Source organism: Pollicipes pollicipes, unplaced genomic scaffold (assembly GCF_011947565.3).
Source record: "Pollicipes pollicipes isolate AB1234 unplaced genomic scaffold, Ppol_2.1 Scaffold_2555;HRSCAF=2994_pilon_pilon_pilon, whole genome shotgun sequence".
Taxonomy (NCBI): Eukaryota; Metazoa; Arthropoda; class Thecostraca; order Pollicipedomorpha; family Pollicipedidae; genus Pollicipes; species Pollicipes pollicipes.
This window is the reverse complement of record NW_023596136.1, coordinates 25,939,668-25,955,772: the sequence shown is the minus strand read 5'-3', so window position 1 is coordinate 25,955,772 and position 16,105 is coordinate 25,939,668. Positions and strand designations below refer to the sequence as shown.

Below are 16,105 nucleotides of genomic sequence, written 5' to 3'. Positions count from 1 at the left end.
CGTGGTAGGTCGGCAGTCGAGTCATTTCTGCGAGGGGTCCAGTGGAGTGGAGACGATGATGGAGTCGCGTCCATTCCAGAGCAGAGTTGAGTCAGGGCAAGACAAACTCGTTCGATTTTCGGCATCGCCACTCACCAAGCCCCATACAAAACACCGTTAGCCTCCCCTCGCCCGCTGTCTCGGGATCAGGGCCCACCACTGCTCTTTGGCAGGCAGTCACTGGCAGGCCACGCTCCTGCCACCGTCCGCAGTGCCCGTGTCCAATCCCTTACCGGCTGGCCCCGCCCGGCCAGCGTCGGGGCGGCGCCGCGGACCAGCATCCCCAGCCCGCTGCCGCAGCTTCAATGGGGACACCGTCTAGACGAATGGTGCCTCGGAGTCGTTTGTATGACGCTATGCAGGCCATTACCGCGCACCGTGTCCCGGAGAGCCAAGGTCCTCCATTCATGTCAGTGTAAGTAACGGCCAGACGACGAATTGCGGCTCTTACAGCATCATGCGATGAATTGGGCGGTTGCAGAGCATATCTTGAAGCATATCCGGAGGTAGCTGAGAATGACCCTACCAGCAATTAAGCCTGCATCTGTCGTTCCACACGAAACACAAGTAAAGCAATGCGCAATGAGCATGCTAATAAACACCTTCTCGACACGTCGACACGAAACTACAGCCATTGGCATAGCAAGTACACAGTCTGCCCTCCTTATCGTCCAGACCAGACACATCTTCTTTTCCTGGTTGCGGATGGACTGGGTCTGAACGCTTGCCATTCCCAGCCGAAATATTCGATGGACGTCCGCTCGTCTGCCATGTTACAGCGCCACAGGCTCCATGACGACGGGGCGAACAGCTCGTTATAAACGCCACTAACCCGAGCGCTCGTCAAGACCTCCCACATCGCAATCAATAGCAGACGGATGCGCCACTAATTGACTCGAGCCGCCCATAAATTCCCGCCGCTGATTAGTTGATTGGACCACGACAAGAGGTCAGATCAACAAAGGCTTTGTGCGCTGTGGCTTTGTGCGCCTTTGTGTTGCGCTGCTGACGACACAGATCCATCGCGGAGTAGCAGACAATCGCCCACCGCAGACACGTACAAAGCAAGCACAGAGAGCATCCATCCCGGCCCCGCCGAACGGATCCTCCACAAAGCCGCGGCCGCTCTCTCTCTCCCCGCCGCGCCGTTTCTCTCTTTCCCTGGTCTTCAATTCCCGCCGGCGGCCGGTTCCATCGATACCCGTCCCGCTGACACATTGCGCCGCGTCCGGGCCGGGGCGGGCGGCGCCGCGCACGGCGCGGCGGCCAGCACCGCCGGTGGAGGAGGCCGGCCGCTCCCTCCCGCCCCCGCACGGGCGGGCAGCTGTCCGCTGCTCCTGGGCCGGCGGCCGCAGGTGCGAAGGGCTGGAGGCCGGCCGCTCCCTCCCGCCCCCGCACTGGCGGGGAGCTGTCCACTTCTCCTGGGCCGGCGGCTCCAGGTGTGCAGGGCTGGAGGCCGGTCGGCACTGGGCGTCAGACATTCCTCAGACAGCACAGGCGTACGTATTCTTCCATGGTGTCGACTATTTGTGTGGAGAAGTGTACCCTGATTGTGTCTGTTACCACCGGACCAAAGAGAGCATCTGGTTCTGACAGTGCATAATTTCTCTCAATCAGCTTGGAAAGTACTTCTCTAAAACTGAGTGCGGCAGTCGCACGCTGTGCCACCAAAGACACATCTTTTCCGTCGCCATTTCTCCAGTTTGCTCCGAGCTGAGGGCAGGCCGTGCTCCAGGCAGCCCAGTATGAGCAGTCCGGGGACTACCGAGCGGCGCTGGGACGGAGCCGATGGCGGTGGGCGGCCGTTCCGCCGCCGCCGGCCGTCACCCATGACGGATGACGACGGTAAAAACCCCCTGGGCACGGCACGGAGCGGGGTCGATACAGCCCGACACCTGGAGGAGCCGCGCCACCTCGCCACGCGCGCCACGGCGGGCGGGAGCGGTGCCGGGGACGGGCAGCGCGGGCCGGGGGACCGGAGCGGGCGGACCGGCCGAGCACCCGGAGCCGGGGCCGGCCGCGCGTGCGGTGGCAGGCCTGGACACCGGACAGCAGACCAGCCGCGAGATGACAGACGGCCGAACCCGAGCAGCCTCGTGAGACAACAGAACACAAGGCCGGGAAGTCCCGCAAGGCCGCAGGCCATGACACTGAAACACTGCACATGAGACGGCAGACGAGACCCGGTCCACGGAATGGCGAAATAGGGGACGGAGTGGTCCCAGCGGCGAACGTGGGCGACCTGAACCAGCGCAGCCGACCTGACCAGCGGACCTGACCAGCGCAGGCAACTTGACCAGTGCAGCCGACCTGATCAGCGCAGCCGGCGTGCGGCACTCTGCTAGCTGCCGATCCATCATGATCAGTGATCCACTCAGCTCTCTCGCAACAAACCACACCGACGTCGCGTGCGTTGGAAAACGTGGGCTCAACAATTTTGTGGAGCGCGGCCCGAGAAATAGTAACGTTCTTCCTATGGGCTGGTGTTTCTCCGTCGGCAATAGCATTTCTTGCATTTCGAGCACGCACTGCTTGAATCCATTGGATGCTGACTTGGTCAATACCCATGCTAGTCTCAAGTGGCCTATTCCTTACATCTCGACGGATGGTGGGAGTGGTCCAGCAAACGCGCCCGAATACGGCTCCAAACGCCAGAGCCTTCATCGACGCTACGACCGCTGAGATCCCCGCACAGGCGGGAAAACCACACTAACTTCTCCAAACAGGCCGCAAAGCTGTCGCACACCTGCCCCGAACACGAGCCCGCCAGCCGGCCCCAGGGCGGCCGGAGGTGTCTGCGCGGCGGCTGCTGCAGCCTCAGGCGGCGCCCGGCCCCGGGCCCACGCCCGCGGCAGCTCCATCCGGCCTGATCCCCGAGTGCCGGCTGCTCGAGACGTAACGCCGACCCCGCTGCGGACAATGGCTCACTTCCACCGACCTTATCGGGCTCATAACGGGCTGCGGGTCGGCTCTCCGCGCGGAGGCGGCCGGGGCTGGCGCGGCGCGCGCGCCCAGGACAGCCGCTTACGTAAGCGCCGCCGCCAGCCGCGCAGCCGGTGGGGTCGTGCCGTCGTGACAGTAATTACTGCAGATGTATGCACCGCAACCCGACCGCCCTGCTCCAAGGCCCCGTGATAGCTAGCACATTGGTAAGAGCTCCTGCGGGCAGGGAGCGTATAATTACCAAGGGCTGCTCGGAGATGCATCCTAACGCCTGGCGGCCGATATATTTCACCGGCACAAATGCGGGGATCGCTCCCATGGATAGATGATCATGACGCCACATGATAGCACAACGCGGCTACACCCTACCACCCACGCGGCTACAATGGAAGGCTGGGTTCGATGGCGAACCGCAGCCAATTCCAGCACAATCACACCATGGAAAAACCTGTCATGATCACTAATAAGTCCTGAGCTCGATCGCCACTACGCCACCGAAGATCACGCGCACGTCCACGTACACGTTCACACATTCACACGCACACGCATCCGTTCGGTTCTCAGACACCTTTTCTCCGCTCCCCTCTCGACTGCCCCACCCCGGACCCCGCCAGCGTCCATTAACCTGGGCCGTCTCATAATGGTCGGGTCGCCCCCGCCGGCAGGCTTATGCAATTGGCGCTGCCCTGACGACGGTGGAAGACGAGTGGACGGCACGCAGTAATGCGGCAGGCCAGAGCGACGCGGCCGGCTGGTTTGAGACGCCTCCCATAACGCTCACCTGCGATTCCACGCGGTGAGATCGAGCCATGATAACGTCCCAACGGCACTAGACTGAGCGCGGATGGCGGTGAGTAAAGCCGACTACCACTGAGCCGTCTAGTCTGAATGGCTAAACGATGCCCTTGCCCCGCAGCCGACTGGCCCAAACCGGACACCCATGTCGGGTTGACGCATCCGACCCGTGTACCTCTGAGAGCAACTGCAGACGCCAGCACCCGCCCGGCCCGTCGTCATCGGCCGGCCGGGCGTCGCCCGTCTCCCACTCGGCGTCCGCGGCGACCCGGAGTGGCCATTGTCCGGCGCCGGTCGGAGTGCCGTTCGGCGGGCGGCGGGAGCCGGGCAGCTGTCGGCCGCCGCCGCCGCCGCCGCCACAGAGCCGGGTCATTAGCGCGTCAGGGGCGGCCGTCTCGGCGGCGGGCCGGCCTCTCACGGCCGCCGGTGGGAGCCGTCCAGGTGGCCTGCGAGCGGCGCCCGCCGCCGTCTCCCGACGACGCTCCGCTCTCGCCCACCACCGACTGCTCCAGCCGCGCCCGGAACGGCCCGAGACGACCCGACCCGACCCGACCCGATCCGATCCGATCCGATCCGATCCGATCCGATCCGATCCGACCCGACCCGACCCGACCCGACCCGACCGACCCGACCCGACCCGACCCGACTCGACTCGACTCAACCCGACGGGCGTGCGGGGAGAGGCCTCACAGGGGCGCCCACGCCAGGGCCCGCTGGGGTGTGCAGAAGCCGCAGACGGGCAACTGCCAGATGGCAGGGGTCAAAGCGGCTGTCTCTGGACTGAGAGGTTCGCGTCCAATCCTCAGATTCAATGTAAATTTCCGACAAACCAGCGCAGCGCGTCATTTCGGAAGCACACCGCCCTGCGGCACGGTTTGATGCATGTCCGGAGAACATGCTCTGAGGGACAGATATCCTGTGCATGTGCATGTGTGAGGAAGGGGGTCATGCTGCAGTGCTGGGACACACAGCCGCCGTGTCGGCCCATGAGAAACGGCGCAGACGTGAGAACATCATCCAGCAACACTTCCCCGCCATTTGTCGCAGCACAACGGCGCCGGCCCGGACCAGACGACACGACGTTGCAATCCGGAAATCCCCGGACACCCGACCCGCAGAGGGGCTTATTCGCCGCCGCCGCGCGACAGGCGATTGGCCGGCTTGTCCGCTGCGGCGACACCTCGCTACTGCACAAAATTGGGGCGCCGCCGGCTGTCAGCGCGCCGCTCTCGGAGTGGCCGCCGCATGGAGCGCGTCACCGCGCGGCCGTGGTCAGGATGAGCCGACGGTGTGTGAATTTCGTAGGCATGGAAGGCGTCGCCCCCGGATCCGAGCTGAATTTGAGTCCGCCACACCATAACGTTGGAGGCGATCTATAGCACCAGCCTGATGTTGATGGGGAAATCAGCTGGACTGGATGCATGGCCGGAGCCACAGAGCCCTTGCGTCAGAACGCGAAGCTCACAGAACCGGCAGAATTTAACTAACGCCATCTCTCTAATGATATGCAACAAATAATCAAAGGAAACAAGAGCTCACGGCTGAATGGCACCAATCATGTGTAAATAGATGTCCAGCGCCACACATTCCCAAAGAGGGTGGACAGCAAGCAACAAGGCATTCGCGTTCACCCAATGACGACATCGCCACCAGCGATGTCCGCCGACCTCGTGGGAGCTCGTCCGCAGGACCCGGCCCCAGCCGGTCTCACCTCATGGACTTGGTGAGGATCTGCACCGTCTCTTCATACGAGCGTCCCATCATCCGGCCCAGTTTGGAGTACATGGCGCCGATGCAGCTCACCGCAGCGCTGAAACCACAGCCAGCTACAACACAGGCACGCGTACCGGCAACACGGCAAACAAACCGACACCGGCCGCGGAACATCAGCGGCGTTTGTCCTCAGGCGTGATTTTTCTGAGCATTCAAAAGCAAAACACGGCGGCAATCTGGCGCAGGTACAGCTTTAATAATCTGAACAGACGAACCCCTAAATTGGCGACTAATCACGAAACTCACGAGGGTGCGTCGTTCAGCCCACGCCCGAATCACCGACTGCTGCCGTCAGCAGACAACTTGTCATTTACGAGCGCCGTCAGCCAAGTTCGCAAGCGGGAAAGTCATCCCAACAGACTGCGCGCGTTCATGGGTATTGCGTCATATATCCCGCAGCAAACAGCTCCAGCGCCCTGCATCGCAGCCAGGCGGTGACCGGGGCGATACGATATCCATAACCGCTTCGCAAATAACCGTCCGCCCTATCAGGGCATGACTAGCGCGACAGCTGCCGGGCCGGGCAGGCCGCCCATCCCCGCGTCGGTCTATCACAGCTGGAGTCGGGGTGCCAGCCCCGCAGCCGGCGCCGCCGTCCCCGGAGACCGCCGCCGGCCACGCTCACAGTTTCGTCGCCAGGTAGCTGGGCGAGTCGTCCTTGTTGCGCAGGATGTCGTTGCACTTGTTGACGGTGTCGAAGAGCAGGAAGGTGTCGCCGATGCTGAAGAGCGTGGCCAGGCAGCGGGCCAGGAGTTTGCGCGTGGGCGGGCCGGGCGCCTCGCTCAGCTGCTGCGTCAGCTGCTCCACCAGCTTCTTGTGGCACTCTTTGATGTCCGTCTGCGGGGGCCAGAGACAGGTCAGACGCGGAGATCGCAGACCAACCGGGGGCTGGCGATCACAAGCAAGATCACACGGCTTCGTACGGATGTGGAACGTAAACGAGTCAAAAGTTGGGGCAACACGCTCCAGGTGTTAATGGGCCAGAGCGATGAGTAACGGATCAGCCACAGCATACGTACGCACAGGTGGAAAACGCCACGGCCTTATGATGCACCGGCACGTGCGTCTCCACGATCTTTGAACTAAAAGCACTCCGCACGGCACGTTGGCCCGGGAGCACAGTTTTCATGCAGGGTCAAATTACAACCGGCTCAAAAAAACATAACCAAATAACACAGTAACGTAGCATTTCATCGCAAGGCAACGGACGTCTCCGGACCGCCGATGGCTTTCAGCGGGCGCGCCACTTGGCGCGGACATTTTCATGGCGCCCTAGCGGAGTCCATTTGGTCGCGGTAACCGAGCCAGCGGGCGGCGGCGGCGGCGGCCGTCCCGGCGCGGCGGGGTCCGCCGCGACCCGACCGCCACCTAGTGGCGATCAATGTTCCCCGGCCGGCGGAGCTCCCCACAGGGGCACGGGAGGACCGGAGCTGTGACCGGAGACGTGCCGCTGGCCGCTGGAGGCACGACGGTGAGCGCGGGACCGGGCCGGCGCGGCGGCGATATCGGGCAGAAACGCTGCAGGACCTGGGTACCCCAGCCAGGATCTGACTCACTGCAGAGGGGCTTGCCGCAGCTAGAGGTACTACAGACGCCGGCACCAACTGCACCACACATGGAAGCGGGGGCAGGCCGCCTCTTCAGACAACGGCCAAGTTTACCCGGGCCGTCAGCAGACGCGCGTGGCCTGGCTCGGAGGGGATGGGGTGGATGGCGGAGAAAACACGCATTAATCCATGCTTACCATGCAACCACTATGAGACTACTGCTAAATTTGCGCACAGGTTCGGAGGGACAAACGCCAAGTTATGTCAGTTGGAGGGAGCCCTCCCCCCTCCCCCCCCCCCCACCTCCGTTCCACCGCCATTGTTCGTCACACTCGCAAGGTAAGGCAGTGCTTGGACGGGAGTCCTCTCAGGTCTCTGTAGAGTTTAAGGGACCCCCCCCCCCCGAGCGACCTCGCCGGCATTCACGTGCAGCCGGGTGGATGAATGAGATGGTGAGAAAACCACCCGGCCCACGTTGGTGCCGGCCAGCCTCTGAACGTGCGCGCCGCTCAATTAGCGAGCGCGCCCGACTGCAGACGTTAACCGCCCACAGCAGGCCGAAGTCTCGGCTCGGCCTGCCGCAACGCTGAGGCTCGCGATCGGCACTGGGCGCACCGCACATTCCCGCTCAGGCGCAAGACTGGTGCCTGGTAAAACGTCTCCTGTGGCATGGAACGAGCGGGATAGTAACGGGCGTGATTGTTATGATGATGGTTTAAGGTTGAGGGTGTGCCGGCGGCTGAGCTCATTTGGCGCCCATAACGAACTTAAAAGCCACTGTGGAGCACATATCGCCGAAAATCCTGCAGCCAATTGAAAATAATTAAAAAAATCCATAGACGATATCAAATCCCGAGCCAATGGTACCGCGAAAGAGCATGCATCTAATCAAATGCGGGCGTTTCATGTGAGTCGAGCAGGCAGTAGTTCACTGACGAAGTACTCCCCCGCATATTAACGAACGGAATTAATTGGAAACTGTCTGAACGCGAGACTGGCCAGACCCGGCTCGACTAAACTGGATCAAGTTAGACTGTCGGCACCTGAGGTACAAATACTGTGAAATGCGCAAGCGTCCTGGTGCACATTGATCCAAGTGGACCGGACCACGGGTCTTCCAGTCCGCGCTAAGCAGAGTGATCTGGGTCACAGTCACCAGGAGCTTGAGAGAGAAGATAGAAGAGAGAGAGGAGAGGAGAGAGAGAGAGGAGAGAGAGGAGAGAAGAGGATAGAGAGAGAGAGAGAGAGAAGAGAAGAGCGAAAGAGGAGAGAGAGAGAGACAGAGAGACGAACAAGAGAGACCGCGAAAAGAAAAGACCTAGACGAGGCGCGACGAGAGACATAGAGACAAGAACAAAGACAGAGAGACGGGACAGGAGACAGAGAGACAGAGAGACAAAACAGAGAGAAGAGAGACGGCGACACGATACAGGAACAAGAGACTAGAGCAATAGACACGAATACAGAGAACAGGGAGACAAGACAGGGGAAGGAGACAGGAACAGAGAGACAAGCAAGGAGACAGAGACTAAGACCGAGAGACAAGAAGACGAGAGACAGAGAGACAAGAGACATAGAGACAGGAGACAGAGCGAGAGACAGAACAGAGGCGCGGGCAGAGAGACAGAGAACAGAGACAGAAGACAGAGAGCAGAGGACAAGAGCACGCAAGACGACACAGAGAGCAGGAGACGAGAGACAGAGAGAAGGACAGAGAGACAGAAGAAGAAACAGAGGCAGAGAGACAGAGAGACGAGAGACAGAGACAGAAGACAGAGAGACAGAGAGACAGAGAGACAGAGAGACAGAGAGACAGAGATCAGAGAGACAAGAGACAGAGAGACAAGAACAGAGACAGAGAGCAGAGAGACAGAGAAAGAGAGCAGAGAGAGAGAGACAGAGAGACAGAGAACGAAGAGAGAGACGAGAGACAGAGAGACAGAGAACAGAGAAGAGAGACAGAGACAGAGAGACGAGAACGAGAGACATAGAGACAGAATACAGATGACAGAGACAGGAGACAGAGAGACAATAGACGCTATACAGAGAGACAGAGAGAAGAGAGACATAGAGAAGAGAGACAGAGATAGATAACAGAGAGAGAGACATAAATACAGAGACATGAGATAGATAGAGGGAGAGATAGATAAGAGAGATAGAGGAGGAGAGATAGCTAAGAGAAGAGAGAGAAGAAGAGAAGAGAGGAGAGAGGAAGAGAGAGAGAAGAGAGAGAGAAGAGAGAGAGAGAGAGAGAAGAGAAGAAGAGAGAGCGAAGAGGAGAGAAGAGAGAGAGGAGAGAGAGAAGATGAGAGAGATAGGAGAGAGAGAGAGAGAAGAATAGAGAGAGAGAGAAGAGAGAGAGAGAGAGAGAGAGAGAGAGAGAGGAGAGAGAGAGAGAGAGCGAGAAGAGAGAAGGAAGAGAGAGAGAGAAGTAGAGATCTCGAGCGGACCGAGCGCGCGAGGAGAGTAGAGCTCGAGACGAGAGCGCGTGCGCATGTATGCTCTATATCTCTTCTCTTATCTATCTATATAATATATTCTATTATACATTATCTATGGCCATCCGGACCGCCCAGTGTTGGATCGTTCAAGCTAAATAGATATCCGGTCAGTGGAAGTCAAGACAAGCTCGCCTGCGAACTGGCTCGTAACAATTACACGTTAAACCGCGCCCACCCCGGCCCACAGCGCAACGTTGTACCAGATACTTCCCAACACGACCCGGTAATTGTCATCAGCGGAACACAACGCCATGGGAGTGAACACAGCAAATTCATCATCACCAACTCCACAGAGATTACATTGTCCAATCGCCTTATCAAACGGCTCCGCCGAGACCGTTCCGCGGAGACCCGCAGTCACCACGCCTCCAGACCAGCCGAGCCGGATGCAACCGAAGCCAACAGGCTCCACGACCGGACATACTCCGCACTCTGCACACAATCCAATATCACCTACCTGGACAAGAAGCGGGGCGTGCCTCTATCATTCATATCATATCACTCATCACGCACATCATTCATTCCATTCATATCATTCCACCTCCCCACAGGCGGCGTCGCTCAGCGCCAGCTCGAGGCGGCCGCCAGAGCCGCCGCCGGCCAATAGCCCCGCGGCGCCCCGCTGCAGCCGCACGCCCGCGCGGAGCTCCGCTGACCCTACTGACCTTCTGGGCGGCCACCAGCACCTTGTCGAGGAAGCGGAGCCATTCGAACACGAACACGGATCGCTTGCCCTCGGGGATCTGTTTCAGCGCCGCCTCGTTGAGCAGCAGGCTGTGCGACAGCTCCATCATCTTGACTGTCTTGGCGGCCTCCGCCTGTCGACACGCGGGACAAGGACGGGTCAGAGCCGGAGCGAAACACGGCCGGGCGGCACTGGGAGTGCGACACGACGGCGCAGGAGGGGCAACACACCGGCGGGATGACGCCCGAGTATAACAGAGGCGAGGAGCAGCACGCCGGCGAGATGACGCCCGAGTGTAACGGAGGCGAGTGGCAGCACGCCGGCGGGACGACGCCCGAGTATAACAGAGCCAAGGAGCAGCACGCCGGCGAGATGACGCCCGAGTGTAACAGAGGCGAGTGGCAGCACGCCGGCGGAATGACGCCCGAGTATAACAGAGGCGAGGGGCGGCACGCCGGCGGGATGACGCCCGAGTATAACAGAGGCGAGGGGCAGCACGCCGGCGAGATGACGCCCGGGTATAACAGAGGCAAGGGGCAACATGCCGGCGAGATGACGCCCGATCATAACAGAGGCGAGTGGCAGCACGCCGGCGAGATGACGCCCGAGTATAACAAAAGCAAGGGGCAGCATGTCGGCGAGATGACGCCCGATCATAACAGAGACAAGGGGCAGCACGCCGGCGAGATGACGCCCGAGTATAACAGAGGCAAGGGGCAGCACGCCGGCGAGATGACGCCCGATCATAACAGAGGCAAGGGGCAGCACGCCGGCGAGATGACGCCCGAGTATAACAGAGCCAAGGGGCAGCATGCCGGCGAGATGACGCCCGAGTATAACAGAGGCATACCTGCCGTGGTTTGGTCAGCTAGAGAGTGTCATACAGAGGCAGCTATGCACATCCTACGACAGGGTATGAGAGTCCAGCGGGGATGACATAGACCGGTGGCAGTTGTCGCTGGTTTTACCCAAGCGCGGGCGTGTTAGCCAATCTCCGAACCCAATGAGAACGACTATTCTGTCGACGCATCACTCCAACACACGTGATCTTGTCCTCAACACTTGCGTGATAACAGTACGCCAAAATGCAGGGCGTTTTTCGAGAACGACACACAGCTCACAAATTCGCACCTTCTTGCCAATTATCCCAACACATCTGCAGTGGCATTCAGTTACCAGCCGCAGCTGCATTCAGCTACCAGCAACACCATCCTAGTCACATCCTCACCCCAGCACCAACCAGGCCTACGTTCACGATCCCACGAGGCCGCTACGCCGGCGCGCCGAGCCTGACCGGCGCCCTTCCCCCCCCCCCCCCTCCCCCTCCGGCCGTGAGGCCGCCCTGCCGCGGCCCGTCTCCGCGCCAGTTAACGTCCACCGGCCGGCGGCTGCGGGCCGATCCAGCCGCCCCCCGACGCCGACCAACGCCGGCTCTCCGCGATCCCGCGCCGGAGGCAGAACGGCTGTAGCCGACGCCGGCGCCGACGGCTGTGTCTTCATTAGAGCCGGGCGGCCAGCGTCAAGCGTCATATAACACACAACACAATTGCCGCGGGGATCGCAGGTTCTCGCGTGCGTATGTACCGAGCGATGGCATCTGATAGCACCACCGGGAAGCACGCACGACGGCGGCAGAGCATGGCCGCGATCCCCGCCGCCCCGGCAAACATTGACCCGATCCCCATTATCCCGGGGTGAATTCCCCGCCACCGAACATCGCCTCATAAATATATTAACGGCAACTTCGAAGGCTAATGCGGCGCCCATTGCCATCAGCCGGCGCTAAGGGCGCCGTTGCCGGGCCCGCGCTGCAGCACCAGCGGGCGCCGTCACCGGTCGCGGCGCCGCGCCGCTCCCGACGCTCAGCGGTGGGCGGCGCACTTGGTCTCGCAGGCCACGCCGCCCGGTGCGCCTCAGACCTGAGCGACCCTGAGAGAGCCTGACGGTCACAGCGGGGCCGCTCAAGAGCGTCCACTGCCGGCGGCCGCTTTTCGCTGCCGCGTCGTCGCCAGCCGAGAACTTGTCGCCACTTTAGATCGGCAAGTGATCACTGCTCGCGAAGGGCCGTGTCGGCGCTCGGACGGCCGCGATAGACGCGCCAACTTCCCGACAAGATCGCGTGTCCGCCGATGGTTCCCGCGTCTCCACGCCAAAGCTCATTGGAGCAGCACGCCGCCTGAAGACTGGTCCGCCCTGAGACCGTCGCAGCGGGCGCTTAGTAACGTCATCAGTTGCTCTCAGGACTATGTAGGCGCGTCCGTCTGCACTGTGTGGACTGTCCCTAGGCATGTGATGACTCAACGGGAGGTCAGTTAACGGCACATCGAATTAACTGCAACAAAGGCATATTGGTGTTCTTTCTTTTTTGTCGTCAAGTGTCTTTCATCGCAAGGAAAACTTACACATTTCCCAGCCAGCATATGTACTTCTCGGTGTCTCGACTGCATGGTCATATAGCGCCAACATATGTAAGGAACCTACACGCCTAGTAACAGAGGGAGACAGATGGGCTATGACCAAACCACTTCGAGGAGAGGTTCAACACGGATCCTATGATGATGCTTGGAAACATTTTGTCGTTAAAAAAGACGCCACAGGAAGGAGCGTTGGGTCTTTTCACTTGTTCGATGTTTTCGTGTCGCTGAAGAATATTCATGAAACCAAAACACGAGATCCAATGAAAAAGCAGGCGTGTACGCCACCAGGGCCACGTCAGATACTGCTCATGTCGCTCCACTCTTCGGCAAGCTTGGTGTACTGTGTACACCACTAGGGCCACGTTAGATATAGCTCATGTCGCCCCATTCTTCGGCAAGTTTGGTGTATTTTGCCATCACATTTCGCCAGCCATTTTCCCCTGGCATTTCTGGTAGTCCCACAGGCAAACCCGCCCACGAATAGGACTGCTGGAGCGCACCAGCACTGTCTCTTGCAACATGCACAGCGGTGAACCTTTACAGCGGTACTTACGACAGCTTGCACGAAACTGACGAAACGAAGCACCAAAGCAGAAAAACACCACGCGACGCGCACGAAACCGGACAAATCCCGACCACCAGGACGTCAGGAGCCCGACCTGCGACCCTATCCGCGCGGGCGTCCCTGTTTGTCCGCTGCGCGGTCCCCGGGTGCGTCGAGCGTCGTAACACGGCGCTGCCCGGCGCGTTACGACCGCCCTTACGACGGGCGCGGCGTGTAAACAGGTGTGCGCCGGGCGTACCGGAGCGCGGCGCCCGCCCACACGCGGTCGCGGTACGGGCCGGCGGACGGCGGGCGGGTCCCGCCGAGCGCGAGCGGGGCTGACGCGGGAAGGAGGCGAGCTCACCGGCGGGAGCACCACGTACGGGGTGTCGGTGGGGACGGCAGCGAGGGGAAGGGGGAGGCTTCAGGGCAGTGACCGGGTGCTGGGTGAGGGCGACGTCAGGTCTTCGGGACAAGCCGGGTGCAGGGAAAGTTGACAGCAACCCGACAGTGGAGAGAAGGCCCGGCGATTCAGCTGGGGCGATCGGGAGGTACGTGGCCAGATAATGGCGAAGCCTGGAGGTGCTGGCAGGAGTACCCCTCCCCCTCGATACAAATTGAATCTTGCCTATGGTGTAAGCCACATTTTGTTTACCAACGCGGCTTTACCTCCCCTGCTCCTGAGGTATTCTCCCCGAACGTCAGACAGCGTGCCGCATGAGGGAGCAGGTGGGATGATCCACACGGCACGCCAGTGTGAGGGTCGCATTAGCGTGCCAGGTCTCAGGGGCCGGTGCCCGGGCATGACTGATGGACACTGGGTCACGAAGGGCAGCGGGCTGATTGGGCAAGATCGCTGACCAACGGCGAGGCAGGGACAGCGGCAGTCGGGTTACAGACCTCCAACGACAGCAAATACACACCCCGAGGCCATTATTGGAAAGATAAATACTGCCGCCGGCGTCAATTTCGCTTTCATTCGTGGCCACTTACTTACGCTATGACAAACCACAAAGAAATCAAACTTACGACTGGATATCAACCATCTCGCAGGTTCGCTTCGAAGAAAGTTCGTTTTAATTGAGACAACTAACTACAAGGTGTTTCAACAGAAATGTCAAGTCTAAAATTGCAATTAAAATAGTATAAAAAAGGCCCAGCGCGCGCTATCTGGCAAGCATTCTTGAACGTTGTCAGACATATTGATTGTTGTCTTTCACACCATCAGAGAACTGAAGTCTGAACTAAGTCTGAGAACTAAAGACGCAGACCTTCGTGCTCGCGCTCAGCGGCTACACACACGCACCAGTTGCAAGACAGCAGCAGCCGCAGCCCCAGTGTGGGGCCATTCTGGAATTGGGAAAAGTGCGGTAGCGTTCAGGGGTTGTCGTGGAGACGTTTTGTTAGGCAGATGAACATGGACTATAGAAATGAAGTGGCAACATGTTCAAAGATCTGTAATATAAATACAGATGTTGGTAATTATTATTTTATACAGCTTATAGCCTATTTAGAACTGGCATTTCAAATTGAACACTCAATATTTATATACTTTGCCATATTATATTATCAAAAGTACTCAATATGCATTCAGTAATGAATAATTTCAATACAAATAATGTATGTGAAAAACCCCCATCAGCGCTGACACCTCTGTTCGTCAAATGACATCTGGTCGGCAGTAGCCAAGCGCCAGTAAGACGCCTCCCAGGCTGACCTCTGCCGGCGAGCGGTGTCCGGTCAGGTCGGGTCAGGTCACGCGAGCGCCGGCTGACGGCACAGCGATACACACCGGTCTGGAGCAGAGCGCGTTCCTGCCACTCAGGCAAGGTGCACTGTAAAGCGATGTTGTTGGCTTTTGATTCTGGGAGCAGACCCTGTGGCCTCACCTGTTAGTGGTTTACGACGGCAGTCTCGGGTAGGAGATGGCAAAACATAAATTGACGGAAATGTGTCCAGGGAGTTACGGGCACGCTCAAACGCGCCGCTCAACCCACTGCACAGGCACTTTTAGTGGCCATTAGCTGTTTACTATCTAGTAACTCCCCATCAGTACCAAACCATCTGTAATCTTAACTCTCCAGCCACCGCACAAAGTACGTAAGAGACGAAACAGCTTCATAAAAATGTTTTCGGCCAAAGCCGTGCGGTCGCGCTTGGCCGTCATCACCGTGCTAACGCGTTTCACTCGCAAACACAGCTGTAAAAGGCCACCGAGCCCCCCCCACCCGCCCCTCCCCCTCCCATCATCATGGTCACTGCCCAGAGCAGCCAAACACTGCATTATCACCGAAAGCCTGTCATTTCCTTATTTATTATGGTGTTGAACGTGGGCAGCGTTTGCTTATCAAAATACGAAGCACGTTTACCTGATCATTTGGGGAGGAACAATGCAACCTTGGTGCTCGTCTCATATATGTGATTTTGTTCAAGGACTGGTGTGTGCGACGCTCTGACATCTGTTTAAGTACGACGAATGTCAAAACGGGCAGTCCGTTGCAACTGTTAGCCTCATGCTCACCTTCGAATTAACGGAAAAATTTAACGGCTCTTTGAAATATGAACGAAAAGCTACGTAACTTGGCGCCCAAATGCAAAGTTCATATTAAACAGCATCCAAATTCCCAGCCCGTGCTCACTTTATTCAAAGACAGCGTTGCAAAATGGCGTCAAAACGGGGCATCAATCAAGATCATTTCCCGTCACCGCCGAGTTTCACGCCCCTAAAAAGACGCCAATTAATGAGCCCGTAATGCACTTCTTCCTGTCGCGAACATCGACGCTAATCTCTCCGCACCAGGCGTAATCTATCCGGTCACCATTCATCACAGGACGCGATGGGACCACAGCCCGGTCCAGGC

At 59.1% G+C, this 16,105-nt stretch overlaps 1 protein-coding gene across 1 annotated transcript in view; it reads right to left on the bottom strand.

Annotated features, from left to right (window-relative positions):
* LOC119099584 (HEAT repeat-containing protein 5B) overlaps positions 1-16,105 on the bottom strand; it is a 64,067-nt gene that overhangs the window by 28,451 nt on the left and 19,511 nt on the right. The window contains exons 2-4 of the mRNA XM_037222689.1: positions 10,264-10,416; positions 6,176-6,387; positions 5,489-5,587 (exon numbers count right to left, since the gene is read on the bottom strand). Of these exons, the coding sequence (XP_037078584.1) occupies positions 5,489-5,587; positions 6,176-6,387; positions 10,264-10,416 (464 nt within the window). The remainder of the gene's footprint in view (positions 1-5,488; positions 5,588-6,175; positions 6,388-10,263; positions 10,417-16,105) is intronic.